This window comes from Odontesthes bonariensis, chromosome 10 (assembly GCF_027942865.1).
Source record: "Odontesthes bonariensis isolate fOdoBon6 chromosome 10, fOdoBon6.hap1, whole genome shotgun sequence".
Taxonomy (NCBI): Eukaryota; Metazoa; Chordata; class Actinopteri; order Atheriniformes; family Atherinopsidae; genus Odontesthes; species Odontesthes bonariensis.
The window spans coordinates 28,131,089-28,158,534 of record NC_134515.1 but is presented as its reverse complement, the minus strand read 5'-3'; the positions used below and the strand labels follow the sequence as shown (position 1 = coordinate 28,158,534).

The 27,446-nt window shown below is 40.7% G+C and overlaps 3 protein-coding genes across 13 annotated transcripts in view; all 3 read left to right on the top strand.

The window, feature by feature from the left end:
- The window catches only part of LOC142389871 (rap1 GTPase-activating protein 1-like), a 56,672-nt gene extending 45,977 nt beyond the window's left edge, over positions 1–10,695 (top strand). For 6 of the 11 annotated variants that reach the window (XM_075475081.1, XM_075475071.1, XM_075475069.1 and 3 more), the window contains 16 exons: positions 315–398; positions 1,430–1,530; positions 1,697–1,826; positions 2,769–2,924; positions 3,017–3,088; positions 3,177–3,263; positions 3,375–3,515; positions 4,710–4,841; positions 6,018–6,095; positions 8,053–8,162; positions 8,263–8,379; positions 8,545–8,674; positions 8,803–8,914; positions 9,983–10,059; positions 10,344–10,390; positions 10,569–10,695. In XM_075475081.1, coding sequence (XP_075331196.1) covers positions 315–398; positions 1,430–1,530; positions 1,697–1,826; positions 2,769–2,924; positions 3,017–3,088; positions 3,177–3,263; positions 3,375–3,515; positions 4,710–4,841; positions 6,018–6,095; positions 8,053–8,162; positions 8,263–8,379; positions 8,545–8,674; positions 8,803–8,914; positions 9,983–10,059; positions 10,344–10,352 — 1,536 coding nt within the window. In that variant the 3' untranslated portion in view covers positions 10,353–10,390; positions 10,569–10,695. The remainder of the gene's footprint in view (positions 1–314; positions 399–1,429; positions 1,531–1,696; positions 1,827–2,768; positions 2,925–3,016; positions 3,089–3,176; positions 3,264–3,374; positions 3,516–4,709; positions 4,842–6,017; positions 6,096–8,052; positions 8,163–8,262; positions 8,380–8,544; positions 8,675–8,802; positions 8,915–9,982; positions 10,060–10,343; positions 10,391–10,568) is intronic. The other 5 variants (XM_075475070.1, XM_075475076.1, XM_075475074.1 and 2 more) reach the window with 5 other exon arrangements.
- Positions 10,696–13,955: 3,260 nt separating this feature from the next.
- aurkaip1 (aurora kinase A interacting protein 1) lies at positions 13,956–17,027 on the top strand. The gene is made up of 4 exons (XM_075475068.1): positions 13,956–14,064; positions 15,522–15,627; positions 16,074–16,537; positions 16,712–17,027. The coding sequence occupies exons 2-4, from the start codon at positions 15,573–15,575 to the stop codon at positions 16,826–16,828; spliced, it is 636 nt and encodes a 211-aa protein (XP_075331183.1). The 5' UTR covers positions 13,956–14,064; positions 15,522–15,572; the 3' UTR covers positions 16,829–17,027.
- A 639-nt stretch (positions 17,028–17,666) lies between these two features.
- Positions 17,667–27,071, top strand: LOC142389869 (matrix remodeling-associated protein 8-like). The gene is made up of 10 exons (XM_075475067.1): positions 17,667–17,827; positions 21,786–21,812; positions 21,913–22,221; positions 22,315–22,416; positions 22,499–22,960; positions 25,312–25,482; positions 25,624–25,654; positions 25,762–25,841; positions 25,945–25,998; positions 26,113–27,071. Exons 1-10 carry the CDS (start codon positions 17,800–17,802, stop codon positions 26,136–26,138), a joined length of 1,290 nt encoding a protein of 429 aa, XP_075331182.1. The 5' UTR covers positions 17,667–17,799; the 3' UTR covers positions 26,139–27,071.
- Positions 27,072–27,446: the final 375 nt, after the last annotated feature.

Sequence of the window (27,446 nt, the reverse complement as noted above, 5' to 3'; positions counted from 1 at the left end):
TTTGTATTCCTTTGTAATTGAGTGGTCTGATAATTATGCACCCTAAGAAAATCAAAACTCCTCTTTCTTACATTTGTATATATATGTATATATGTATACACATTATATATCTGTATACATTTAGCCTAATGATTGTGTCTGCAGAGCACAGACAATAACTGGTAAGAGACAGATGGATGTAATGGATGTAACATACATTAAACTCAATGTGGAATCAAACAGAAGAAATTGAGAACATATTGTATCATATCTCTCTTATATATTTATATATATATATATATATATGTGTGTGTGTGTGTGTGTCACTTTTACAGGCTTCAAGACTTATTGTCACCTTTGACGAACATGTGATAAGCAACAATTTCAAGTTTGGGGTCATCTATCAAAAGTTTGGACAGGTGAGCCATGTAGCCTGGTTGTAAACTGTATTTATAGGTGGTGCTGTGAAAGCACACGCATCTCCCCATATTCACCCTCCAAGAACAGTCAGCACGGACTGTGCATTGTAATTTCTTATTTCCTCAAGGAAGCCGATTATGCTCAGCCCTTCTCGTCTTAATTATGGCGTTCACTCGAGCCCAGTCATTGTGGCTGTCTTCAGCTCACCCTCTCATTTTCTGAGGCAATCAGCCCTTTTGTGTAGTCTTAAGGGTAGCTGGGGGTGGGAGTGCAGAGGAGCAATCGGGTGCTTTTGGGAGGGCAATTACACTTTCACAATAAGTAGATGTGCACTGTTGCCCTCTTAAAACCACTACAGTCTTGAACACATCGTCATACACATGGTAACTGAGCTGAAGGCTCACATCAAAGAGACGTAAAACACCCTTTGCTCAGTTTTTAATCGAGTGCAACAGTTTTTATTACGAGTGCAACACAGAAAAGACGGAAGGGGCATATCGCATTCGGGAAAGAAATGATATATAATGTGCAATGGCGGCTTCTTCTCAGGCATTGTTTCCATTTGTTTGTTTGAAGGCAGGCTTTTGTGTGCACATCGCCACTCTGCTTGCTTACAACAGATAATAAACTGCACTGCAGTTTGTGATTGTGATTATCACTGCACAGATAATTACAATCACAAGCTTTCTTATTTCCAAAAGTGCTGTCATATGTGTAATTGATTGATGGCACCTTTGTCATCTTAGATGCAAATGCAGCTTAATGAAGCATGATTGTGAAACATCCTGGGATGCTCACCTCTTGCTTCCAGTTATTGAGCCTAAGAATCTGTTGCAGACCTTACATAAGTTACATGTGCCTTTGCTATCGCTCTGCTATGGAAACGATTTCTGTTGTGATCAGTTTTTACTTTTCATCTCTGACGTATGGTAAAATGTTTTTAAAACCATACAGGAAACATGCAAACCCTTCCCTGCATTATGTAATTGTAACTGTTGAGGCTTTGACTTTTAATTATTTTGCTCATTAGACTTCAGAGGAGGAGCTGTTTGGCAACAGCGACGAGAGTCCTGCCTTTGTAGAATTCCTGGAGTTTCTCGGAGAGAAAATCGAACTTCACAACTTTAAAGGGTAAACATCTAACAGTTTTGAAGGCAATACCTATCCGCCACCATACATTTCATAAATGTGACGCCAACTGAAATTAACATCACATCAGGCATGCTCAAGAAATGATGGTCACGCTTCAACAGTGATGGTACAATATCCTGTTAGACACGGTCCTGTGTGCTTGCAGTTTCCGCGGAGGTTTAGACGTGACTCATGGGCAGACTGGCACAGAATCTGTCTACTGCAACTACCGCAACAAAGAGGTCATGTTCCATGTGTCCACAAAGCTGCCTTACACAGAGGGGGACACCCAGCAGGTAGTGTTAAACAATACACGACTAACACACCTTTCATGATTCACAGCAAGCAGTCAGACAAGTTCCCTCTGGGTGTCATATTATTATATTTTGCGTGTACACCCTTGTTGCACCAGAAGGCAGCAGCAATTACAGGAAAAATTAAAAGAAGAAAAAAAGCGACAACATTCCCTGATTGTTAACCAGTTGAAGCTTATGACTCAGATTCAGTATGTGTGAGAAGAAAGCCGCTTTCATTGCGTTAACTACAGAGTCCTGCTCTTCTTCTCTCCCACATATTTAAACAAACACTGATGTGAAAAAGTTCACGAGTCATTTACTATCATGCAAAAACACATTGATAAGAAATTGTGTCTGTTTGTTCTGTAGTGTGTGTTATATTGTAAATAGACTACTTTGACCTGTCATTGTTTGCTCTGGCTGACATAGCAATTAATGGGGAAACAGCACCCCCTTGTGGTGTGTCACAAATCGACATGCTATGTGCTGGGAGACAGGGAGAGAGAGAGGAATGAAGCTTGGGACCTTATTTATATTAATTTATTATTCTTATCGTCTACATTCTATATGAAATAAAAGGTTTCTGATGATTTTTTCAAAATTCAAATCAAATAATTGTATCACAATTCTATTCTCTTAGAGTAGATGCTTGTTATTTATTTGTTGTATTTGGTGAGAAATAGGCCAGTTGTACTATCTGTGTGTTATTGGTAGTGAAGTCTAAGGTTTTCATTACAATAATAATGATACCAGTAAATAAATGAAACCAGTAAATTTTGACTACCTGAAACCAGCAAATAATCATATGACATTAACAATTCTGTCCAGTGCCTAGCATACGTCTACTTTCATCCTGCAGTTACTGTCCTGATGGAAGAGTATTTTACATCTTTTCACCAAGAAATCTAATCATTCACTTGTCATGGGGCTTTTGTGTTGCAGTTGCAGAGAAAAAGGCACATAGGGAATGACATCGTAGCTGTTGTATTCCAAGAAAAAAATACTCCCTTTGTGCCAGACATGATTGCATCAAACTTTCTTCACGCTTACATTGTGGTCCAAGTGGTCAACCCCCGCTCTGACAATGTTCTCTACAAGGTAACCTGTTTCCTCTCCTTTTTCATTTTTCCTGCAGAAATTCAGTTGTTTCCTTTAGAAACAATTAAAATTTATGTCATCTTACTTCTCAGGTGTCAGTGACTGCACGGGATGATGTTCCTTTCTTTGGCCCAGCCCTCCCAAACCCTGCTGTCTTTAAAAAAGTATGAACCGTTAGATCTACAGCATCCTGCAGTCTACTGTCCCCATCATCTATTATTTTCCAGTCTCTCTGCTCCTTTTTTTCCCTAGGGCCCTGAATTCCATGAATTCCTTTTTACGAAGCTAATCAACGCAGAGTATGCTTGCTACAAAGCTGAGAAATTTGCCAAATTAGAGGTGAGTTGTTGTAGCACCCTTTACAACGTTTCTGTCAAATTCCATGTCTGACAAAAGTTATAAAAAATGTCATGTGCTTCCCTTTGTTCCATGTGCCTTTGTGTGTGTAAGGAACGAACAAGATCGGCTTTGCTAGAGACCCTGTATGAGGAGCTCCACGTGCACAGCCAGGCCATAATGGGTGTTGGAGGAGAGGACGACAAGCTGGAAAATGGAAATGCAGGAGGAGGGGGCTTCTTTGAGTCCTTTAAGGTAACCGGAGATTCAGGTGCAGAGACCGGAGATGTCAGCTTGACTGCTTCACTTCCTGGAACTTTACTGAAAGAAAATGCCATAAGAAGTTGAACAAAATCCTCTTTGTAGATTAACACCATTTCAAATTCAAGCTTAGCTTAGTGCAGCATAAAGATTGGAAAACAGGGGAAGAGGCCCAATTTATTCAGAGCCAAACAGTGTCCTCACATAGAGGGATCCATTTGAGTCCCTGCAGGATCATTAATATGTAACATTTATATTCCATTGATTTGCAACATGTGGAAGCGCCACTGGATTTTCTTACTTTCAGACAGTTTCCAGTCTTAGCTAATCTAAGATAACCTGCTGCAGGCTGTAATTTTATAAAGCAGCCATTTAACTCTTTGCAAGACAGCAAATAAGTGTATTTCCAAAAATATCAAACTATTCACACTACTAATGTTACATCAAAAGCTATTATAAGACAAAGGACCAGTGTGATGAAACCGAAACAGAGCAGAAGGAACCTCGACTCATGTACCTTCAGCCGGATGTTTCTTTGGGCTTCTCTCTGGCATTATTTCAGGATTGTTCTTGCTGGAATGTCGGCTGGGCTGTAGGAACTTTATCCCTCTGTGTGTATTAAATCTGAATGAAGATAGGCTCTTCTGCTTTCCCCTGCTGGGACTCACTGCTCATTGCTTCCCAGCTTGTCCTCCTCTTGCGTCGTAGATGTGGTTTGCTGCGGTGCCACTAATCACATTTTTGTACTACTCTGTCACCTGTGTGTGTCATAATGTCAGAAGAAATGAATGGATTTCTTTCACCATCACATGCCTCAGCCTCTGCCCTTTGTTACATGCAAAAAAGGTGCACTGAGATTTAAACCTCCTCTGGCTTTCTTTAAATTCAGTGTGGTTAGGCATCTGTGCAAGCCACCTGGCCCTTCTACTTCCTCTCGCTTCCCTTTAACCTTCCTAAACATAATGACTCAACTGAACCCCCCTCCGGGCTCTAAAGCTTAGCAGCGCTCTCTGTTGCTTCCTTTTCTGTCAGGATTAGCATCAGACCAGTGCTCTCTGCCTGTAGTGGTCAGCGTTCAGGGACAGCCCCGAGGCTCCTCTCGGCTTGTAGTGCTGCACAGCGAAGCAGAAAGGTCACAAGAGTCGGTGCCATCTGAATGTATCTCCTCCTCCTCATCTCTTTCCGTAGCGGGTGATCCGCAGTAGGAGCCAGTCTGTGGATGCTACGGGTCTAGGTTTCAAGAAGCCACACACATTCTCCAATAGCCTGAGCAGCACCTTTAACCACAGCCCAGCAGAGAGCCCCAAATTCCCAGGGATAGTAAGTACAGTCCCACCTAGACGAGCCTCGCTACTTCTGTCTCCCCCAGCAGTTCTACTAGAGTTAATACCCCCTCTTCCTCACTTGCCTGCTGCACTAACTTCTCACAGAAAACCAAGGGAAGCAGTTATGTTATGCTTGAGTGTTAAATCTCAGTCCCTCAAAATGGCTGCTAACTGTCCAACTATCTACGAGACGGAGTGAGAGGATACTCCAGGAACTCAAGGTGATGGTACTGGCTTAAAGTTGTTTGTTTTTACATAAATTCTCATTGAATGATTTGATGCATCTGCATTGTTCACACATGCTCACTTGAATTCTCACGTGTGTTGAATCCTCTTTTGGTGATTGTGTATTTATGTGTTTACATGTGTCTGCCAGCTAAAGCATTTGGACTTTTGTTGATAATCACACATACAATTTGAATCAGGTTATATAGATTAATGCTTATTTGATCAGGTGAAAACCTTGTAACTTTGCAACGTCACCTTTTCGGCTTTTTTAAGGTGTGTAGAACATTCTTCAAAAAACAGACTCTAAAAGCTGATTGAGGCACAAGCATTTTTCAAGTTGGAAAATAAGACATACAGTATATACATATATATGTGTATATATATATATATATATATATACATATTTATATATATATATGTCGGCGACAGTTTTTTTTTTGCGATCCTCAGTTAAAAGAATACTTTGCGTTCTTTTTTTAATCAGCATGCTTTATCAATAAGTTTCACAGAAGCTTGCATATTTTGCCCTTAACACTGTCCTTACATGATACCTAATGACTAACTTGCTGAATATCCTCTCCCACTGTTTTTAATCTCTTCTTCATCCTCTCCCTCACAGGCATACGACTTACATAACTGGTTCATCACTTCTCTCTCCCATTCAGCTGCCTGTGTTGCACCCATGGAGCGAAACTGTCTGCATTTGTATTCTTCACTAAACACATGCTCTGTATTTTGTTTGACTTACATGACTTGACTGCATGGCGGCTCATATATATTTGTATAAATCTCATGTTTTCTCTCTCCCCCTTTTCCTTCTCCCTCTTTCCTGTCATCCATCATCACCACCCAATCTCCCCCTGTCTTATTCTTTCTGTATCTCTGTATTTGTCTTTGTCCCCCTCTCCCTCTCTCTGTTTAATCCTCCTCCTGTCTGGCTCAGTCATTGCTTGTCCCAGGCAAAAGCCCCAGTAAATATGGACGCCGAGGCAGTGCCATAGGAATAGGAACAGTAGAAGAGGTTCATGTCTAATTCTAACTACTCTCTAACGTCTTGCTTCCCCTATCTATTGCTGTGTTTTTCTCTGCATGGCTCCACTGCATCATGTTTCTCTGTACATTTTAGTTCTTTGATAATATACGCTGCAGACAGAATGTATATATACAACTAGAATTCCAAAAAATGTTAGGATGCTGTGGAAAAAGTTAATTTAAAACAGAATGCCATGTCAATCTCTTAAGTTGATATTTTATTCACAGGAGAACATATAAAACATATCAAGTGTTCACATGTTAATATTTCATGAAAACTATTTGCTCATCTCTGATTTGTTGGCAGCAATATGTCTCAAAAAAAAGAGGCCAACTGAAGGCTGGAAAAGGTGGTGGTACTGAAGAGAAACTAGGTTAAAAGGTCAAAAACACCTCGCTGCGCCATTAATAAATGCAGGTTAAAGTTCTATCGTGCAAAAAAGAACCCATATGAGAACAAGATACAGAAATGCCTATGGAACTGGCAAGTTGTGCATCTAGAAAGGCACCATCAATGCTCAAAGGTATATACAGGTTTTAGAGCAACATATGCGCCCATCCAAATGATGTCTATTTTCAGGGAAGGCCTTGCATATTTCAGCAAGACAATGAAACCACATACTGAATCTATTACAACAGCATGGCCTCATAGTAGAAGAGTCCAGATACTGGACTGGGCTGCAGTTTAGACCCTTCACAAACTGAAAGCATTTAATACATCATGAGGCACAAAAACACGAGAAAGGATACAAACTACAGTCCTGTATCAGACAAGAATGGGGCAACGTTCCCCTCCCAAAGGTCCAGCAGCCGGTCGGCTCAGTTTCGAGATGCTCACAGACTGTTGTTTAAAGGGGACGTTAAACAGTGGTAAACATGGACCGGCTCCAACTTTTTTGAGACTCTGTTGCTGCCCTCAATTTCACGATGAGCAAAGATTTTTCATGAAATATCAACATTTCTCGCGTGTAACATTTGATATTTTTTCTACGATCTGTTGAGAATAAAATGCTGGTTGATGAGATTTACAAATCGCAGCGTTCTGTTTTTGCTTCCGTTTTACGGAGCGTCCCAACGTTTTGGGAGTTTTGGGTTGTATTATGTCAGACTGTGAAAAAGTCCCAGCTGATACGGATATTTTCCTCAACATTTCTCAATTGATTGCGTTGGCAAGTCCGAACGTTCAAAGTATACTTGGGATTTGCATTTGCAAATCAAATTCTAAAGAGATAAGCACTCGTGGGATGTCAGTATAGCACTTATAGAATCAGGGTCAAATTTTAAGTAGCAACACTCAGTCTTGCATTGTAGCAGTTCTTCTTTTGCTATCATGTTTTCTGCTTTACTGCAGTAAATGTTCACCTTTAATTGTCTTTTATGGCAGCAGCTCTGTGTTTTAATTCCATTACGCCTGCACCTATATTTGTTTCAAAATGATGAATATTCATAAGCTGAAGGCCCAGTCACGGAGAAATTATTAAAAAAAAATAGATTGGAAGCTACGTTGAATTAAATGCTTTTTCAAGTTCTTTATTTGGGAGCTTTAAAAGAGAGATTGGATGAACAAAGCAGCTGCTGAGAAAGCTTATTTAGTGGCAGGCTCTGCAGCCTTTAAACCCACCTTTCATCTCCTGCTTCAGTGTGCTCTGCTCTGTCACCAGCGCTCGTCATTAACCTGCTAAGTGCATATCTTAACTTTTGTTTTCATCACAGTAACAAATGGTAGGGAGCAATGTTGCACATCAGCCTGGTAATTCAGGGCCGACATGTTTTTTTGAGAATCCTTTTTCCCAGTGAATTCAATAACATTTTAATTGTGGGTCAAAAATAGCCATTAACTCCTCTCAGTGATAATTAAACAAACAGACTGATGAGCTCATGAGATGGCCTTATTTTACTGAAAGATGTTTTTGACATCGGCTGCTTTTCCACTCCTCCCCCGGCAGTCTCTGATAATCCCGGGGAAAAGCCCGACCAGGAAAAAGTCTGGCCCTTTCAGTTCCAGGCGAAGCAGTGCCATTGGGATTGAAAATATTCAAGAAGTCCAAGAAAGGAGGTAAGAGAAAGCTTTTGTGTGTTTTCACAAGCACCATGTTTCATTTTTATTTTTTATTTTTCGTGATTTTTGATTCTGTTTTATGTTCTGTACGTACCAGTAGAGATACCTCCCCGAACACTCAGAAGACACCTGACAGTGGCCATGCTTCCCAAGACCCCAAGTCTGACAACTCAGATCAGAGCTCTCCTGAGGTGCTCACAACCACAAAGAACAGGTGTGTGTGATTGGCAGGTTAATACCACGGAAACTGATGACACAATATGTGTTGCCTTATGGAAGAGCTGGTTAAACTTTCCCCTGCAGCAGCATGGTGTATCGCTGTGTCCTATGCATAAGAAAAAAATCAGGGTTTGGCTGGAGAGAGTAACCCAGGGTGTAGTTCTTATCTGTGTGGCAGGACCCCGTCCATCCCCGAGGCCCACGACCTCTCCCGCTCCTCCTCCAACGCCAGCAGCTTCGCCAGTGTGGTGGAGGAGAATGAGACCATGGAGGACTATGACACAGGCATGGTGAGTGGAATGTATTGTTCGTGGGCTGAATATTGTGAGACAACCGTGTTCAGGTTTCCACTCACCCGGATCTGTCCTTGACTCTTGCCATGCACACTTCCATGCATCTCCTCTGTACGCTCCCCCAGGAGAGTATGTCGTCGGCCGGGACACCTCATAAGCGAGACTCCCTCACGTACAGCACTTGGCTGGAGGACAGCGTCAGTTGCACCAGTACCAACAGTCGTGGTAGCTCTCCAGGTGAGAGTGGTGGAGAACCGAGTCTGAAATATTACAAATTCAAAGCAAGAACAAAAGAGTACAGGAACTTGTCTGGGTTTATAATGTCTACTTTTAAGTAACAAGGGTGTATTTAAAAAAAAAAAAGAGAAGTCATCATAACATATAGTTATACAATTTATATCTAATGCAAAGATTAAATTCATGCATCGTGAGTTTATTATTATTATTATCAGTAAGCAAGGGTTATCTGACCCGTCCATTGATCTTTTTTAGGGGTTGATTGTAGCAGAATCTCTGTTTCTGTGCCAACATGATGGCAACCTTTAGATCCTAGATTTATCATTGTAACATGACTGTGTTCATTTGGCTAAAATCTGACTTTTAAAGTGCGTGTAAACATGTTCTTCCGACTGAAATTGTAAAAAAAACGAAGTTCTCGGTCCTGGACTAGCACACCTAGATGATGCGGAATGAGGTCAATTAAGTCGCACAGTCGAACTGTAGCTGTAGCTCGACTCAACTGTGCATGGCACCGCACTGAATGTAACAAAGTGCTTTACAAAAAGAGACGAGATGAGAACAATCAAATTGATATACATATGGTAGATGTCAGGATAAACATTGCAGACATTTCCCAATGGCTCTCACAAAGAGGATGTTTTAAGGAGGGACTTCAAAGGAGCTAAAGGCTTTGTGTGCTTTAGTTATGTTTCCATAAAGTGGAAGTAGAAAAAGCCTGATCTCCTTTGTGACAAAGATTTATTAGTAGGGATCCATATGTGGGTCTACATTTATGCTTCTGTGTCACTAATTTAAGAACCTATATTATAGCTTCTCCATGTGTAAAGAGGACCCAAATGCAGACACGTGGAAGCCGAAAATAAATAAACACAGAATTAAATAAACCGGATTACGTGACATAAGTCGCTGCGGTGCAATGTATGTGTTTGCCTACTAATATTTTTTCACTGTAAATTCAAACATCATCCATCTCTTTATATTGAATGGGTAAACCTTACCATTTCCTAAGCCAGGCTTCAGTGAACACGTGTCACCGGTTTAACAACTTGCTGACCTGTCCTTCAGGGCCTGTGAAACCTGACCGGGGGAAGGCGGTCGACGTCCGTATCAAACAGGAGCGATCACATGACTATCAGTCCTCAGTGAGTCAGCTTCGTCCTGTTCTTAACTAAAAACAATACCTCGGAATCTCTGCTGTCGTTTAGTTTTTTTCTTTCTCTAAATGTACAGTTTACTTGAGTATTGAAGCGTTTTGTGTTCTGACGAATTAAAAAAGGAGCAGAAGCTGCACTGATTGTGTGGAGTAGTTTCTGCTTCACTACCCTGATGTGCTGCGATGCCATTTGCAAGCAGTTCCTAATGTTTACTTCTGTTCCGTGTCTTTTTTCTTTTTCTCATTTTGTCTGTTTTTTGCATCTGTGTGCAGAACTGTTAGCTCCATCCACCTGCTTTTTCCGAGATCTCCATCTTCAGGTTAGACTTTTCCTCTTCATCCATTCATGGTCTCAGTCCACAGGATTACAATTACCGTGGTCATGTGAACCAGAAATAATGAACACTTATACATATCATATCTATGATACGGTATTAATAATCACATTTATTATTCAGTTGTTTAAGTTTTGATGAGACATCTTTCTCATTCCAAAAGCAATCCCATAAGTCCCACTCCTTCTGGGAGATGCGAGCATTTGCCATGAACGGTGACGAGAAGAAGGATGACGACGATGAAGATGAGAGAGAGGAGAAACAGCAGATGAAGCCTGGCCGGTCGGCTGCTCAGGGAGGTCGAAGCGCTTCAGAAACCCAGAGGACACTAGAGAGGGTGACTCACAAAGAGAAGCCGGCTTTTGCACAATGTTTCTTTCCACTCTTTTCTTCGCCTGTTCACACATCCGTTGCCTGGCTGTATATTTTTCTACCCGACCTTTGTTTCTGAAGTGCACATCTGATCTACAAACGTGATTGTTTTATTTGAAAAGGATCTTACTTTGGTGTATTAGTCTAATTAAAATCAAGATTTGCTGTCTATGCTGGATAAAGACAGTGCCATTGTGCAGTTGCAGCATAGAGTGAACTGCCTGGATGATTTGACCAAATCAAGCAAGGCATTTGCTGTTATGACTTATAGTGTATATACCAAATATTAAGAGATGAGCATATTATAAGAACAGATTTAGTTAAATGTGATCCTTTGATGGGTATAATTTAAAAAAGGACAGTATTGCTGCAGCAAAACAATTGCACACTTTCTTCCTCTGGCCGGGCTTGCAGTCGTTAAACATCCACAAGCCACAGTTAAGAGAGCATCGTGTTGTGAATAATATGAAATGGCCTTAAGAGTTTAAACCTTTTTCTTTTTTTCTTGGCCTTGAATTTTATGTTACCTCACTGCTATCACTCGCATGCTCCGCAGCCAAAAAATGGGACAGCAGTATTACAGTTTAAAATATATATATTTCGAATCATTTGAAGCACAGGAGTATCTTAAAAACGGTGGCGTAAATCAGCCATACTTCATCGCTGTCTATGTAGTCTGCTGATACACGGATATTTCCATCACTGGGTGACTTAACTGCTTTGTGTGTCTTGTCTGTTGAGTTTTTTTTTTCTCAAATGTATAGTTTTATTTATTTATTTGGTTCCTCTTAAAGTGGCATTTCTGTTGTAGTGTCGCTCTACATTTAGCATCTTGCCATATCGCTTGTATTGTATGTGTTGCTTTGGCGTAAATTATGTCATCTGTAAAGCTTTGTCTATTTCAGGGGTCAGATCTTGTTCAGTGCAATGTAATTATGAAACAGTGACTATTTATTTGCTTTTAAAGTGACTAAATAACTCCAAGTACAACTACTGATTTTGTAAATACGTATTTAGTTGGAGTACATTGCGTGTACTGTATAGGCCATTGATTTTAAATAGTAGAAAGATCTTGAGATTACTGCCAATTTAAGACACTTGTTTTACTCATTTTGTAGAATTATTTTCAAAGCTGTTCAGACTGTTCTTTGAAAGGGAAAATCTCAAAGTACACCCGGCTGATCGTTTCAGTTGCCTTATGTCTCACACCGATGGTGTCAGTAAAGCTAGTGAAGGAAATAGTTAATAAGCAGCAGGGTTTACAATGAAGTGAATGTTTTGTTCTTGCTTGTTTTTACTGTAAATAAATGGCCCGAGAACTTTATAGTCCTGTCAAGTCTTGTGCTTTTCATTTGTCGGCTCATCCAATGTGTTTCTCTTTTTAACGCACAATACTTTAAATGCCACATAATGAAAATCTCTGTTTCGAAATGCCTACATACAGCATTTAAATGATCAAATGATTCGATGTGGCTGCCCACAAGTGTAAAACTGGAGCAATCCTAAAAGTGGAGGCTTCATTGGTTGGTGCCACTTAGGGTGATGCATGTTCAGCCTTAATGAGTCAAAAAGGAAATAAAACTGAATTTTGATTGAACTTATCAGCTCATAGAAAAAGAAAAATGGGTCAGATGTCACAAACCTTTGTAAAGAGGTTTTCAAGTATGCAGATTTATCATAGAGAATGGAAATTATAACCACTTTCCTGTTTTATATGCTGATAATAGCCTGAAATAATGGGCAAACAAATATTATAGTAGAAGAACTGGAAGCTTCAGTCTTTCTGCATAAACAATCGCAGCAGCAGTTAGAGCTATCTTCAAAATGTTAACTTGGAATACTACAGAACCATAAATGGCAGCTCATTTACACATTTAAGTAACACAAGATATAGTGCTCTATTTTGCTGTTTACAGGCGCACCTGTTTTGAAAGAGAGTATTTTGGCAAGTTTGGCGAAGCCATCCTGAAAAGCACAGAATAGAAGACAATTAGAACTCTCCATGTTAAAAAGTAAAATATAGTTAAATTGAGAAAGCTATGAAACTTTCGACTTAAAGGTGGGGTCTGTGATGTTTTCTGGAGCATTTTTTTTATCATATTGTCTGAAAACCTCCTCACGACCCCATTGCACCCACTACCCTCCTCCGTCCTAGTTCCTTACGCACTTATTGTTTCCTCCACCACTGGGATCCTCTATATTTTCATTACCCCCTACCCGAACCAGGGTTTGAATCCCATTCCTGCTTTTCTTACCTCTTTTATTTCTTTCCCTACCCGAACCAGGGTTTGCATCCCCACCCCGCTGTGACTGGTGTGCAGTTGGTGAGAGGCTGAGGTACCTGACTTATCGCACTTACTCTAGCACTAGTTTTGCTCTTAGCTGTTTGGTATTGGAAGGAAATGCACTTATGATTTCTTGTGACCTGAAGTTCTTTTGCCTACCGATGTTGAACGCACTTATTGTAAGTCGCTTTGGTTAAAAGCGTCTGCAAAATGACCGTAATGTAATGTAATGTAAAATAGAATGTTTGGGAAAAAACGAAATATTTTAGTCCATTGTAGAGGGTGTAGCAAGAGGAAATGTCTGACCAATAGAAGTAATGATGAGAGTTTCTTCTATTGAATTCTGACACGCCAATCAACTCCAGATTCCAGACATAAATATTGATTTTATCTATATAATGTAGCTGCGTATAGGCTAACTGTAGCTCTCGTATATTTAGGCTATCAAAGGGTTCTCTCAAGGCCAGCCAGAAGCTAAAGGTGTCGACGAGGTGGAGACACAGGGAGACTACCAACGTAACATTTTTTCAGGAGATACAACAGAAAACACAGTCATTTCACAAAACAGTTTCCAACACGCAGCAGCATTAAGAAATAAAACCATCGTCCCACTGAAGAATTGTTTCAGATACATGTCAAAACAGCGAAACGCAACAGAACTAGCTCTGTAATGCGTTTGTTTCGTAAAATGTTCTTCTCTGTTTTATCAAGAAACTGCGTCGTGCTTTTTTTTATTGTTGTTGTGGTAATTGTTATATTGGCACATTTTGCCTCGGTTATTTTTCACCTTGTGGCCACCGAGAAATTAGGCTTTCGTACACTCACTTTCATTACTTTAAGATTAGCTAAATCCGGAATGGTTCTTGGGCGTCTGTGGATTTTCCTGCTCCAGCGGAACCTCTCTCTGGGAGACAGGAAGCGGTGTGTAATATGTGTGGCACGCCCCGGAAATTGATTTCTGAAGTCACATTGAGGTCTACAGCCCGGTCACGGTAATAATAGGTAATGTAGTACTTTGATTGTAATACATTGGTGGTATTCGTGTTGATATCCAGTACAAAGTAGAACTCTTCTTTTCACGAAACGTACAATTTAAGCCAGATGGCGACCTTCACGTCTCCAGCAGAGCTACATTTTGCTAGCTAGCACACTATCCAACTATGACGGGCCACCCGGCAACTTTAGGATCACTTTAAAAAAAAATGTGTTTCCAAAAATGCCGATGCATTCCTTTTGTAACGCTTGGTAATGCTTTATTTAAATGTAATGTTTTATTTAATGTTAATACGTTAGTCACTGTCGGCCACTTGCATGTCGGTTACATAATCCAATCAGCCGGGTAGAAGCTTACTATGGCTGCAGTTGACAGTCATCTTAATTTTTACATTACAAAACTCTGCAATGTTAAAAAAAAAAAAAAAAAAAGTCATCTTCAAGAACACCATCATTTTACAGAAATAAGTAGGAGCAACATTTCACAGAAGACTGTTGCTCACCATGCTCAGCGGTTCTGGAGAAAGCTGAGTGAAACTATGTGGAATGTCCCTCTGAGGACCAAACCGCTGTCCACGAGCCCAGAAAAGTGACATGCCTAGTTACCGAAAACTGAATAAATAATCAGTAGTGTGACATTCATTCCTCCTCTCTCGAGTTATCGTCATTCTTATCACTTTTGTTGCTATATAATCTTGTTTGAATATATTTTAAATGAACTCATTCAAGAGTAATCAGGAGCAGTGTTTCTGGATATTGTTTTCGTATTCCACAACAGCTCTCTGGAATTCTAATCTACCATCACCAAACCACACATATTTCTTTTCTAGGCTCAGTGCAGAACTTTCACAGTCTTCACTTTTCCTGAATTTCTTTCAGAAGGATCCCATGCAAACAGGAACATCATTTATGATTATTATTTGCATGTATTTGATTTCAATAACTCGTATTTCATCCTATCAACACTAAATCACTTGTAATCTCTTTTCTAGGCTCAGTGTTGAACTTTCAGTCTTCTTGAAGAGGTTTGAGGTGCTTTGGTGATGGTAGATTGAAATTCACAAAATCACCTACATGGAAAGAAAAATAGAAAAGCTGAATGATATTCAAAGTTGGGAACCACAAATTTATTGATCTCTTTTTTTTTTTTCATGAATTCTACATAAATGATGAACCAATGAACCGTCCTGTTCGATAGATTATTGTGCCACAGTTTTTGATGCTTTGATTCAAAGTATTTTTGTCACTTTTTGTCGTCAAGTGCTCGGAAATTAAAACTCTAATCATTGTTGGTCCAACTTTTGAACAATTTTCGGACATCGTATAGAACAACCAAGGCACTGATTGATTGAAAATAAAGAACGTGACAGTGAAAGTAATTGTTTCCTACAGTACAGCGTTTGGAATTAGTTTGAACGCTCTGGGCTGGAGCTGTGACTGACTCTGTGCTTTTCTCGTGCCCGCAGGACCAGCCATCAGCCAACCCATTCCTGATGACTTTATTTGGCTGATCATTGATGATGTTTACTTCAAGGGTCGCCCCTCGTCTGAATCTTTTACGTAAAGCAACTTGTAAGTATGATCAAACACATCCTCATTTGCCCCAGTATTTTCTTTAGTTGTTTTATCTTGTTTATCCACTTGTATGGCTCAACTCTATTTTTTTAAAATTGACTTATGTGTGGTTTCCACTGTAGATGATACCTTGTACTGTTTTAGTACCACCAAGGGAGCTTATCCAATACTATAATTTGTGATGTGAAGCACTGCTGAAAACTGACTGGTCAGAGAGAATCGTCATAATTAGTCACACTGGGACCTTTTTTCTTTTTTCCCAGCTGACTCCAAGCGAGCTCCTTTGGAGACAGTTTTTATGCTTATAATATCCAACATTGGAGCCAGATCTTGACAAATCCTGAAGTAAAGGGAGAGGTTCTTAGTATTGAATGTGTTGAATCTTCGTTGAAAAAAACCCACCACAAATGTCTTTTTTTTTTTTTTTTCTTCCCAATGTACAGGTGCATTTCAAGCCCACGGAGAAATTTTAAATGGATGCGCACAACCAGTCATTCCTCCTCACTGCTCTTCGTTACAACAGAAACTGAGGAACTACTCAACAGCAGCAGACAACACATCACCTCCGCGATGGATCCAACTTGAGCCAGAGCTGGAGGATGCCCTCGTGCCGCGTAAGCTGTCCGTGAGTCCTCTGGAGAGCTGGCTCTCCCTGCGCTACTCTCTCCCTACCCTGCTGGAGTCTGCTCAGCCACTGGGGGACGTAGAGTTGCTAGAAGAGATGGTTCTGCCTCCCATCTCAGTCCCTATTTTGGAGGACGGGGAGGGATCAGCAACACCCATGAAATGCAAGAATGTTCTACAGATCCGACGGCGGAAGATGAACCGGCATAAATACAAGAAGCTGCAAAAACGGACTAAATTCTTAAGGAGGAGAGTGATGGAGGGCAGAGGGAGGAAGAAGCAGGTGAGGGGGAGTGGTAGGATTGAATAGTATTTTAGCTTTCATTATTTTATAAATTCCAGATGTACTTTTTTTTTTTTTTTTTGCCAACCAAAGTTAAATGAATGTAAATTGTCTCATCAGCATGGCCAATAGAGTGTGTGTGTGTGTGTGTGTGTGTGTGTGTGTTGTGTGCAGAAACGATTTGAGGAGGATCTTGAGAAGATTTGGAAGCGAGCTGGACTGAAGAAGGCTCCAGAGGGATGGACAGCACCTAAGATCTTCATTAAACAGCATGGAAACAGAAGGAACTGAGAAACACTTTCCTCTTGTTTAGTGTTGCATCCTTCGCACTGGATGACCTGCGCACAGCCCCTCGCTGACAGCTCTCACACTGCTCTCTGTGCATTTCAGTGTAGTTAAAGCACATTTCAGTGACAAGGTTGTATGTTGCAGTTATTTTTGGTGTGTACATAATGTAATAAAACAATTCTCTGCGAACCCTGAAACGGGCCGTTTGTGTTTTGTCTGTTTCTCTGCACTTCAGGGCCCATAACTGCGTGGTTCAAGTGTTGCTGCTAACATTTTCCCTAATTCACCAGTGGGTGGCAGTATTGGGCAAAGTTTGAAACGTATCATGGCTGTGCAATAGCATTGTCAAGGTTTTCAGAGTTTTTTTTTTTTTTTTTTTTTTTTTTTCTTTTTTTTTTGTAATGTTTCCTGGACAAAAAAAACAACATAAAAATGATTCTTGCAAAATGGATTAAAGAGTAAGGAGGTTTCTCATAAACGCTCTTTGTGGATCAGCTTAACTGTTTAAATTTCAGCTATGTTGTAGTTCTAACTATTGAGTGTAAATACACGAAAATCTCCTCAGTGCAATACCACTGACTATGTACAGTCGCATGTTCTGTTTGAAAACAAGCAGGTTCTTTTGTATGTTCTAGTTGTCTAAACCTGAGAGCCAAGTTCCAATGTGGGTGGCCCTTATGCTGTAATGTCCGGATTATTGTATCTTTTCTGCATTGATATTCATCTGGTATGTTGGTGTTTCCAAACCCAAACTTTTAAGAGCGAGTGCGCCTTTTTGTGAAGAGTGCAGCAGCAGCAGTGTTAGATTTCATGAGGTGGCGGAGGCGGAGCTTGTGTGGACTCCAGACTGCAGGATCACAACAGAACACAGCTGCTGCTCGGTGAACTTTTAAAAAGTGTTCATGTGTTTTAACAATTGATAGGCGCACCACCTCTGACGGACTCTCACCTCTGCCGCCAGCACTGAGAAGAAGATGCGCCCAGATATGATTCTCTTTCAGAGTAAGTCCTGCATTTGTCTTTTCTTTTTAGAAAGCCAAAGAAAAAAACCCAAAGGAATCTTTTTTTTCTTTTTTTTGTCCTATAATTGGAACCAGGTTAGAATTACTCGAGAACAAAAGCAGGCTCTCTTCCCAGCTATGATCTATCTATCTATCTGTCAGTCTATCTATTTATCTATCTCCTAAGGACTGTACATTACAGTTAGATTAACATCCATGGCATTTTTATTATTTTCAGTCGCCTACCCACATAAAATTCACTGTAAGTTGTACAGCTATCATTGTTAAACAGGATGCTCTGTGAAAAACAGACCTCCACAAACACCCACTGTCACAGTGAGTGGGTTGCTGGATCGATGATGACGGTCAGTTTATTTTGGTGAAACTTCAAACTTCAGCTCCTGACAGTTTGCTGATTGGAGAAGAAGAACGTCTTGAGCATATTTGGTTCCCAGGCGTACATGTTCTGCAACACTACTTTTAGTCAACATAGGTATTTGTGCGTATAGTTCAGTAATTCTGATGGAGATAATGACTTTGAACTGTAAGTGGTTCAATGAATCTTTACAGAAAGTACAGATATGCAGTAACCTGTTACTTTTTCATGTGTTAATCCCAAATTGAAACTTGTTTTATTATTATTATTATCATAATACTTATAAATGTGTGTAAATACTGTAAAATAAGATCAACCCTACAGTTAAACTACAGCCAAACACTTTGATCCAAAATAAAGTATAAGATGAAAGACTCTGTAGTGTCTCTTCACTTGTATTTGTCTAAGTAATTTTGCTCAAGACTTGGGTATCTATTTTTCACCAACAGCCTCTTCTCTGAAATGCTCTGAGTTGAGGATAAATGGATCCAGGTCCATGAACTTTAAAGTAAACTTCAGCCTTCAGTAGAGCTGCATAGCTGTGCCTGGCTTCGGCCTGTTGACACACTATACACTGTTGTGAATGTGGGATTTTTTTTTAATGTCTTCAACCCAATATGTTTCCAGTTAGCTGTGGTCTGAGAGAAGGAGTCAGCACAATCCTGCAGTCACTCATTATATGCGTCTTTAATGAGTGTTTTACCACGAGTGGCTCGTTGTGAGTCCGGACGGTGTGGAGGTGGAGGATGAGGAGGAGGAGGAGGGGGATTCACTCCAACCGTGTTTATGGTGGCTGGGTCTGCTTTAATAGACGGACACAAACAACAGGGCATGGAAAAGATTAGAACTGCTGTTATGAGGAGAACAAGCATGCAAGCATGTAGGTACTTATTCAGGGAAGAAAATGACAAGGTTTCCAATAAAACGGTATGTTTAGATTCTGGAACGACCCAGTAGGCAATCACTTTTGAGCCCACTTTGTCCTGCAGAAGGTTGCCCACACACTGACTGAGACAAAGCACTCAAGCTGAATGGATTCACACACACACACACACACACACACATATATATCTATATTTCCCACCTTTGAGAGAGACGTTACATATGGGCTGATGGTATATGGCTAACACAAAATCAGGTACTTGCAATCATCCAGGTCTAGCCTTCACTTGCATTTAGAATACACACCTGAGTGCTTCCTCAGGACAGTCAACACAGCCTCCAGGCCTCTGACTGTATCTTTGTTTGTTTCGCTGACTCTGCAGCTGGAAAGGTTAGTTTGATTTATTCTCATCCTGTGACAGGGCTGTGAGTAAACGTTACACACTCACAACACTGATGAATCAGAGAAATGATGCTGACTCCGCTCATTTGTTGCGATTCAGTCACACATAAAACCTTTTTTTTCCTTCTTTTTTACACTATTTGCTTTCTTGCGCAATTCTCCGTGCAATTCACGGGATTGCAAATAACAGCGGTGGTTTTCAGGTCATTCACCAAATACCTGTTATTATCGTTGGTCATTCAAAAGCACGTTGTTAAGTCTTAAAGCAGGCTGGTGAGTCAACATGCTTCTGTGTGTGTCTAATGAGAGACAATTACAGGGGCCGGGACACATTGTTTTACCATCTGCAGGAAAGTTTCTACCCCTCAATAGAAAAGCCACTAAAAATTTCCAGTATGAGGTGTCCTCTCTGCAGCCAGTGTGTGTGGTAAAATAATTATACGAAGTTTGAAAAAAGACAAGGCAAAAAGAAAAACTTGCTGTCATGAACTTATTGCATAAAAGCAGGAGGCTCCTGATAGCCTGAAGCTGAAACCCACAACAACCACAGCTGGATCAGCTAAGGACCTGTGCTGAATGTCCCGGCTTGTTTTCTCTCTGATTCTACACCATCCTCTCTGATGAAGACACAACAATATGAAAAGTTTGAAAAACTCACTACAATATATCCTAAAATCTTTCTGTTGATGTCACAACAGTAGCATTACAATGAATGCTCTGGCCACCATAGCCGTGTGATAAAAATCAGATACCATGAGTTATTAGCTCTCTGTATGTTATTTAAGTAAAACATTATTCATCTGAAAGTAGAGTAACTTTAGGTGTCAAATTGCAGTAAAGTAAAAGTTAAAAGTGGTGCTGAATGAAAACACAAAAGTCAAATATCTCAGGTTTGTGTTTAGGTGATGCGCTTTGAGTAAACGTTCCCTCTCACGACTCATTTTTAGGGATTTTCAGCAGTTTTACATGACATTATCTACCTTTGCGCGAGATTTCGTTAGAAAGGATTTAGTCATTTATAGATTTTAAAGTTCTGAGGACATCATTCAGGAAGCATTTCCTGATTAATTATTGGCTCTACAGAACTCAATCTCACCAGAGCCTAATCCAAGACTTCTTCACACCAGAATTATTCTCCTAAAGATGGTTAAAAACATTTTTTCATACTGGTCCTAAGATCTTATTCTTTAGGTTTTAAATGTCCTATTTAAAAGCTATCTTTGCAGTACCTCTGACCACTCTGTCAAACAAAAAGCTGTGCTTCGCTGGATATCCTCAGGCAGAGTTTTTTTTCTTTTTCCCAAGTGCTTTTGAAGCCCAGCTTCAAAGGAGAGGGAACATTTCATTTACAGTCAGGCCTTCAAGGCCCTGGAATGATGTCTGACATCTTTTCTTTTTATCTTTTCTCAAAACTTTCACTGGAAAGTTTATTTGGATTTTTGTGCCCCTGCGATGGCACGAAATGTTGATTTGAATTTACTGACATTCATTGCTAATTTTTCTGTCTTTTTCAAACACGTTGTATCAATCCACCTCAATGCTTCCCATTATCTTTTCACGTACTCACTATCACAGCACATTCACTGCATTCAAAATATAAGCATTTGCCTTTATAGCTCAGCTTCCATTACCAGTCTACCAGAAATACACAGGTGTTTTTGGTCATGTTATTGGACTTTTGAGGCCGGGCACTCTGATCGTGAGCCTGCTTCTTCATCCCTTCAGGATCATGGCCTTGCTACAAGCCATCAGCAGCCTGGATGAATAGAGGCTCTGTATGCTTTGGCCGCATGTGTCTCCACCGGCCCTTCGGTAAACAGAGAAAGAAATAGCACTGTGGGAAAAATGCGTTAGGAATAGCAAGTGTGCTGTAGGAAAATCTCCGGAGTGAGAAAACACAAGCAGCAAAATGTGTATCCAGCGTGTGTTGTTTACATCGAGTATATTTACGTGCTGTTGTTTTCCTGCGAGGACCCTTTGCTTTCAGAACTCGCCTTTTCACCATGAGTGTTTCATTCCTGTTCTTCTTTCTTTTCTTTTTTTTTTTTTTATTCAAACTGTCCTTTTGCTGAACCCACATCTGTTCCAACTCCAAAAAGTTTTTTCTGTTTGTTCAGTGCGAATCAAGATCTCCTGGCGCTTCAACAACTTTGTGGGTGGAAATCAACAAAGTATTCCTCAGGACTGAATCAGTGAACATGTTTAGATCTGTGAAAGATCTAATCAACGCCGCAACAACAGGCCGTGTGAATTAAAAAGCATCAAAAGGCTAAACATTTATGTTTTGCTCTCTTGCAGTTCTTGCTGTGCTCTTCCTGCCAGGAGGTAAGACACTCTCATTTCTGTGCAGTGCCTTAATGTATAATGAATTATCTACTTTCTATTTGTGCATCACATGTATGTGTGCATTGATTATTTGTGTCAGCTTGGGGTCAGAGCAGCAGCAGTAAGCTTGGTGTAGTGGTGGAGGCCAAGAACATCACCTTCCCCGCAGGCTCCAAGGCCGTCTTGCCCTGTCACAGCCCCCGCATGGTGTGGACCCGGGACAGACTGAAGGACCGTCAGAGGGTGGTGCACTGGGACCTGGTCCGCAGCAGCCCAGAATATTCTGTGGAGCGAGTCTTGGACATGTCCCCTGGAGCCCGCCAGAGGGTTTACAATGGCTTCAACAAGGGACGCATTTCTGTCCCAGACTCTGCCTTCGACGATGGAAATTTCTCCCTTGTCATCGACAGTAAGACTTCACTTTTTTCTGGTGAACATGACTCACAGCCGTTCATAGTTTTATAGTTTTGTTTGACGGTTGTTTGGGTGTTTTTCTTTTCAGATGTGCTAGCGAATGACAAGGGAGTTTATACTTGTAATTTGCACCATCACTACTGCCAGATTCACCAGTCCATTCAAATCCAGCTCAATGTCACCAAGTCAGGTGAGGCCCTCTGATCATGTAGCCTACATCATTTTGGCCCTCAGTCACAATGCACGGCTTTCACACTGATCTGTTTCTGCAGCTCGGAAAGAGAAACGTTACTGGGATGGGGAGAAGACTGTGTTCGTGGTCTTGTTGGGCAGCTCAGTGGTGTTGCCCTGTGTGAACCGGCGCCCCCTGTGGAGAGATGGCCTCCAGGAGGACCAGCAGCAGGTGGCCCACTGGGACTTCCAGCCCCCTGGAGTGCGTCCTGACAAGGCTGACCGTCTGGTAGACCTGTATGCTTCTGGAGAGCGAAGGGATTACGGACCTCTCTTTGCCCAGAGCAAGATGAGCGTGGCAGAGCACGCCTTTACGTTAGGGGACTTCTCACTGTACATCTCTGACCTGAAGCCTTTTGATAAAGGCCTTTACTCCTGCCACTTGCACCACCACTACTGTGGTCTGTATGAGAGGCGCATCTTCAGACTCACTGTGGGACCTCCGCTTCCAGCGGACCCCACCACAGCACCCAGAATTTCCCAGAATAATGAGCCAGAACAAAGTAAGTAACTCAGAACTTTGTTTTTCACAAACACAATATTAGTAAATTCCCCATATGGTTTCTTTGGAGAATCATGCATAAAGGGAGTAGACAGCCCTCGGGTTTTTTGTCATATTTATAGGCATAGTTGGTCAGTTAAATCAGTTCCTCCTCTTGCCAACTTTCTCCTCAGTTCTCTCTGTTTTTATGTTCAAACTGAACAGGGAGGAGGTCCTGAAGAAAGAATGTAGAGGCCAGTTGAGTACGAAAGGACGAGAGGAGAAAAGAAGGGGAGAAAAAAACCTTTGTGCAGCTTTTTCTTGAGAAGCTGTCTACAGTAAATAGCTTTAAAATGACTGCAACGGAAGTGGTCTGATTTTCCTCACCAACTGTTCATCTGCAGACCTTTTAACTGCACCGAGCTGAGGAGAAGGCTCCAACATCTAGTAATTTGAGGAGTGGGTGGTCATATCTTGTGTTTTTTTCTTTAATTTGACCTCATTTTCTAAAAAGTCCCAGCAGTGTGTCTAGACTGGTAACACAGTCTCTCCAGTTTTGTTTATTCTTACTTTCCCAGTCTCTGCTCAGCCTCTCAGCCTCTCTGCTGAGGCATGTTTACTAGCAGCAGAAGGAAGTTTCATACAACTGTTCGACATCTGGGCCAGCTGTTACATGAAAGAGTAAAGTTATGGAAGGGGATGAAGTTATGTGTCGGACTATAGATTCTCCTGTTGTTAAAGAAATGGCGGCGCGTTTAATAACGCTGTAAACCACGTTGTAAAGAAATGTACACATGGACCGATGGCATCAACGTCCTTTGACTGCACTGCAGCTCAGAATTCAGCTTCTCCTCACGCATCGTTGATCTTGTCCGATAGATTAAAAGCTAAACGTTTGTTTACTCCCAATTACCAGCATTCATCTGAGCGAACAAATGTCACGAGAGATTTCTGACTTTATTGCTGCGATTAGTCATGTCAAAAGCAAACAGATTGTTTCTTTGTTATCGCAAAGGAAACATTTTGGGAGCTGTCAGCAATTCAAACGGAGATCTCAATCTTTAGGAATGGAGTTGCTTTTCTTCAGTTCATTGACTTGCAAATGATGCATGTCCCGCTGAGTAAAATGTTAAAAAGTGCAGGTTAATCTCTATGCAGCATATGTGAAATAGCGTTTGACACGTAAACGTAAGTCAGATCTGTCAAGATGATGGTAATGAGCTGCTGCTGCAACATGGCTGTGGCTCCCTTCTAGTCAGCTGAGCTCTAGAGACAATGACCTTGGATGTCTTCTTTTACTGTCATGCATATTAGATACATTATACAATGACAGCTGATAATTAGATACCAAACCCCCTCTGAGAAAGTGGGTGATTAAGTCAGAATAAGTGTTTTTTTTTCTCTTGATTGGCTGATTTTGAAAGCATGACCAGTGATGACCTCATTAGTGTGTCAGTGGTGTAGTCTTACTAGTTTCCGATTTAGCTGCTTTACGGCAAGAGTCCATGGAAAAACTCTATCAAAAGTATATGTTATGGACAGAAAAACATTAGGCACATTTGAGTGTTTAGTTTCTGTGGTCAGACTTGTGTTATCAAACTGATGTTGAATTTTGGCAGGATTGCTCTGCTGTAATACTTTCCATTTTGCTTCGCCACATAAGTTTTAACCAGTGTTTTGCAATTGTTAAGATTTTGAATTGCCAAGTTCTCAATTTTCTGTATTGTGTAAGAAAAAAATCTTTAATAGTCATTGTCAAACATCCACAAGGTGTCTGCGAATGTTTTGGTCGACTGTTTGGATTTGACCTTTAAGTAGAAAGATCTATTTTCCGTGCATGCAGAAACTCGACTTCTGTGTTTGCACAATGACTTGAACAGTCCTAAATGGAAAACTAATACAGACACGCAGACCGACCACATTACAGAATTTGCCTCTGTTCCCTCGCACTCCCCTTTTTTTCGGGTCAGCCTGTGTTTTTCTGAGGAGGAAAAAAAAAAGAAAGAAAAACAGCTGCATGACATCAGGTCTGGAAGTCATTACTGCCGAGCAGCTTTCTGACACTTAACTCTCTGCTCTCCCTCCTTCTGTGTCGGGTTGTCTGAAACAAATGAGAAAGGACAGTTTAGTTTGATCTTTATCTATTGACATTAGACTGGTCTAATAAGAAACAGCAAAGAGTTAAAATCTAGTATGAGCATAAATCTTCACCAACACATTACATGATTACTGTATGAAGGGTTTCTGTGAGCTCCCAGGTTTCCATGCGTAACATTTGTCTCTTTGAATTTGACTTTGTCCACCTGTGAGAAAGTAAGGTTGTTTTTTTGTTTTTAAAGGAGTTTCTCGATTTTGTCCATTTTCCGCCTTCAGGGACTGAAGAGGTGTTACAACATGGGGAGGGCCCACGAGTGGTAAATGTCTTCCTCCCTGAACATCGAGGTTATTTCGTGCAGCATTTGGGCTACTTCCTGGCGACGTTCTTACTGCTGGCATTCATCGTCATCGCTGTCATTGTGCTAACCAAGCGGCGCAAAAAGAGAGGTGTGTGTGTGTGTCCTCTTGTTCTTGACTTATATCTGACAGTTCCATTGATTTCCATTCTCACAAAAGGCATGTTGATTATATTTACTGTTTGCATGTGTATTCAAGATGATGTTATACATGTTTGCTCTTTTTTTTCAGGTCTGGAGTATGAGCTGGGTAGATCTGTTCGGTAAGACATCATTCTACAGCAATTGTTATGCAATATTATTATATTATCATATTTTTGTATTATTTTTTACATGAACGGCAATTAAAACGACACTTATTTCTGAGCAGAGGAAATGTGACCAATGGAGGTGAAATAGAATTAGACTGCACAGAGCTGAAGGCCTGTAACCAAGATCCTTTGAATTCAGGTGCAGTAAACCAAACATAGACTCACTTTGTTGACAATAAAAAATACATAAAATGACAAATAACATTTTGTTTTCTCAACATCTCTGCATCTATTATCTGCAGATTACAAAAACAACTTATTGAAAGAAAGAGATATGGCCAAAGACTGCAATATGGGTGAGACATTCTGCGCTGCTTTTCTGCCAGCAAACAGCCAGAAGTGACATCACTGCAACCATACTGTTGGATGAGAAACCTTACACTCTGCCGTTTTGATGCCTTTTCATGCAGACTTTGACGGGAAGATGTGGAAGTGAGTGCGATTTCTCTGAGATGCTGCTGGCAGGCCCAGGGCAAACACCAGAGGAGTGAAAGACCATGGAGAGAAAGAGGAAGAAGAAGAAAAACAGGAAATCCAGGAGAGGACAGGAGGAACGCTCCCTCTGCTGTAACCCAAGCACACAAAGCTTTTTCTTTCAAAGGCATTAGTTTTTTTTTTTTACAACATCCTCTCCTATATAAACATGCTTTTTCATCAGTATAACTGTATGTGGTTAGATATATAATTGATCATTAGTCTTTGCATTCACTGTTTGCTTAATGCTAAGGCATCTATTTTTAATCTTTTTTAATTAAATGCATGCTGTTTATTGAGATATGTTTTTCATGTACTGTGCATGCTTCCAGAGCAGCGAGTTCTAATTGTTGAAATTGGACCTTTTTTTTTTTTTTTTTTGCACAAATTCTGCTGTACTGTAATTTCTAAAAAGGCATTTCATTGTGCTTCAAATGTTCATTTACTGTATGTAAACATTTTCCAGAGTGAGTGGAAACGAGTGCTCAACATCTGTAGCGATAGATAGATGGTTTTCTGAAAAATACTGAATGCCTGATTATCCACATAACAAGATAGGCGTACAATACTGGTCTCACGGAAAAGAATCCTTCTGATTGGTAATTCATTGTGGTAAAAATAATTCAACTGCATGACAGTAGACTAAAGGCTTGGTCTGTGGAAACTCAGGAAAAATCGTCTTTTAATCATTTCTGAACGAGCTGTGCAACACTTGTTTGCATCAAGCACGTATAGTGTGGTATCCTGGTTTGTGAAACACTGAAATTTCATTCATGAATCTGCATGTAAAACCACAAACATGTGAGGCTGTGGTAGGAGGACGAGCGTCACACTGATGCTAAATCACAGAATGTCTTTCCAACTGAACTCTTCTAATAAAAGGTTTCCTCTGTGACATCAGATTTGGTGACTAGATGCGCGTGGATTGGTACAGACTTGAGATGAAACGGGAAAGGGAAAAGGTGTGAGATATTTGGGGTAATATGAGCCATATGGACGACGTTAACGTGTTTGGATTGTAATAACAGATTAGTTCACCATTCGATCAGACATTGTAGTAGTTATATAGGCTGTGCATGCATTTGGTATGGGATTAAAAAAAAAAGAAAGCAGCATCTATACTACACTTGGCCAACCGGCTCCCCTTTGTTCCATGTCATGACTGTATTACAGTGAGTGTTGTATAAAGCGGCCACAGAGGCCCGCGCACGGCTCAAACACGCCACTAGATGACAGCACTGTCTAAGCAATTAGAAAAATAGCAATATTC

Coding starts and splice junctions, on each gene's coding strand:
- aurkaip1 (XM_075475068.1), top strand. CDS start 15,573: ATGATGTTTACTTCAAGGGTCGCCCCTCGTCTGAATCTTTTACGTAAA. Junction 15,628..16,073: donor TCTTTTACGTAAAGCAACTT/GTAAGTATGATC, acceptor CCCAATGTACAG/GTGCATTTCAAGCCCACGGA. Junction 16,538..16,711: donor GCAGAGGGAGGAAGAAGCAG/GTGAGGGGGAGT, acceptor TGTTGTGTGCAG/AAACGATTTGAGGAGGATCT.
- LOC142389869 (XM_075475067.1), top strand. CDS start 17,800: ATGCGCCCAGATATGATTCTCTTTCAGA. Junction 25,655..25,761: donor GAGCTGGGTAGATCTGTTCG/GTAAGACATCAT, acceptor ATTTCTGAGCAG/AGGAAATGTGACCAATGGAG. Junction 25,842..25,944: donor CCAAGATCCTTTGAATTCAG/GTGCAGTAAACC, acceptor TATTATCTGCAG/ATTACAAAAACAACTTATTG.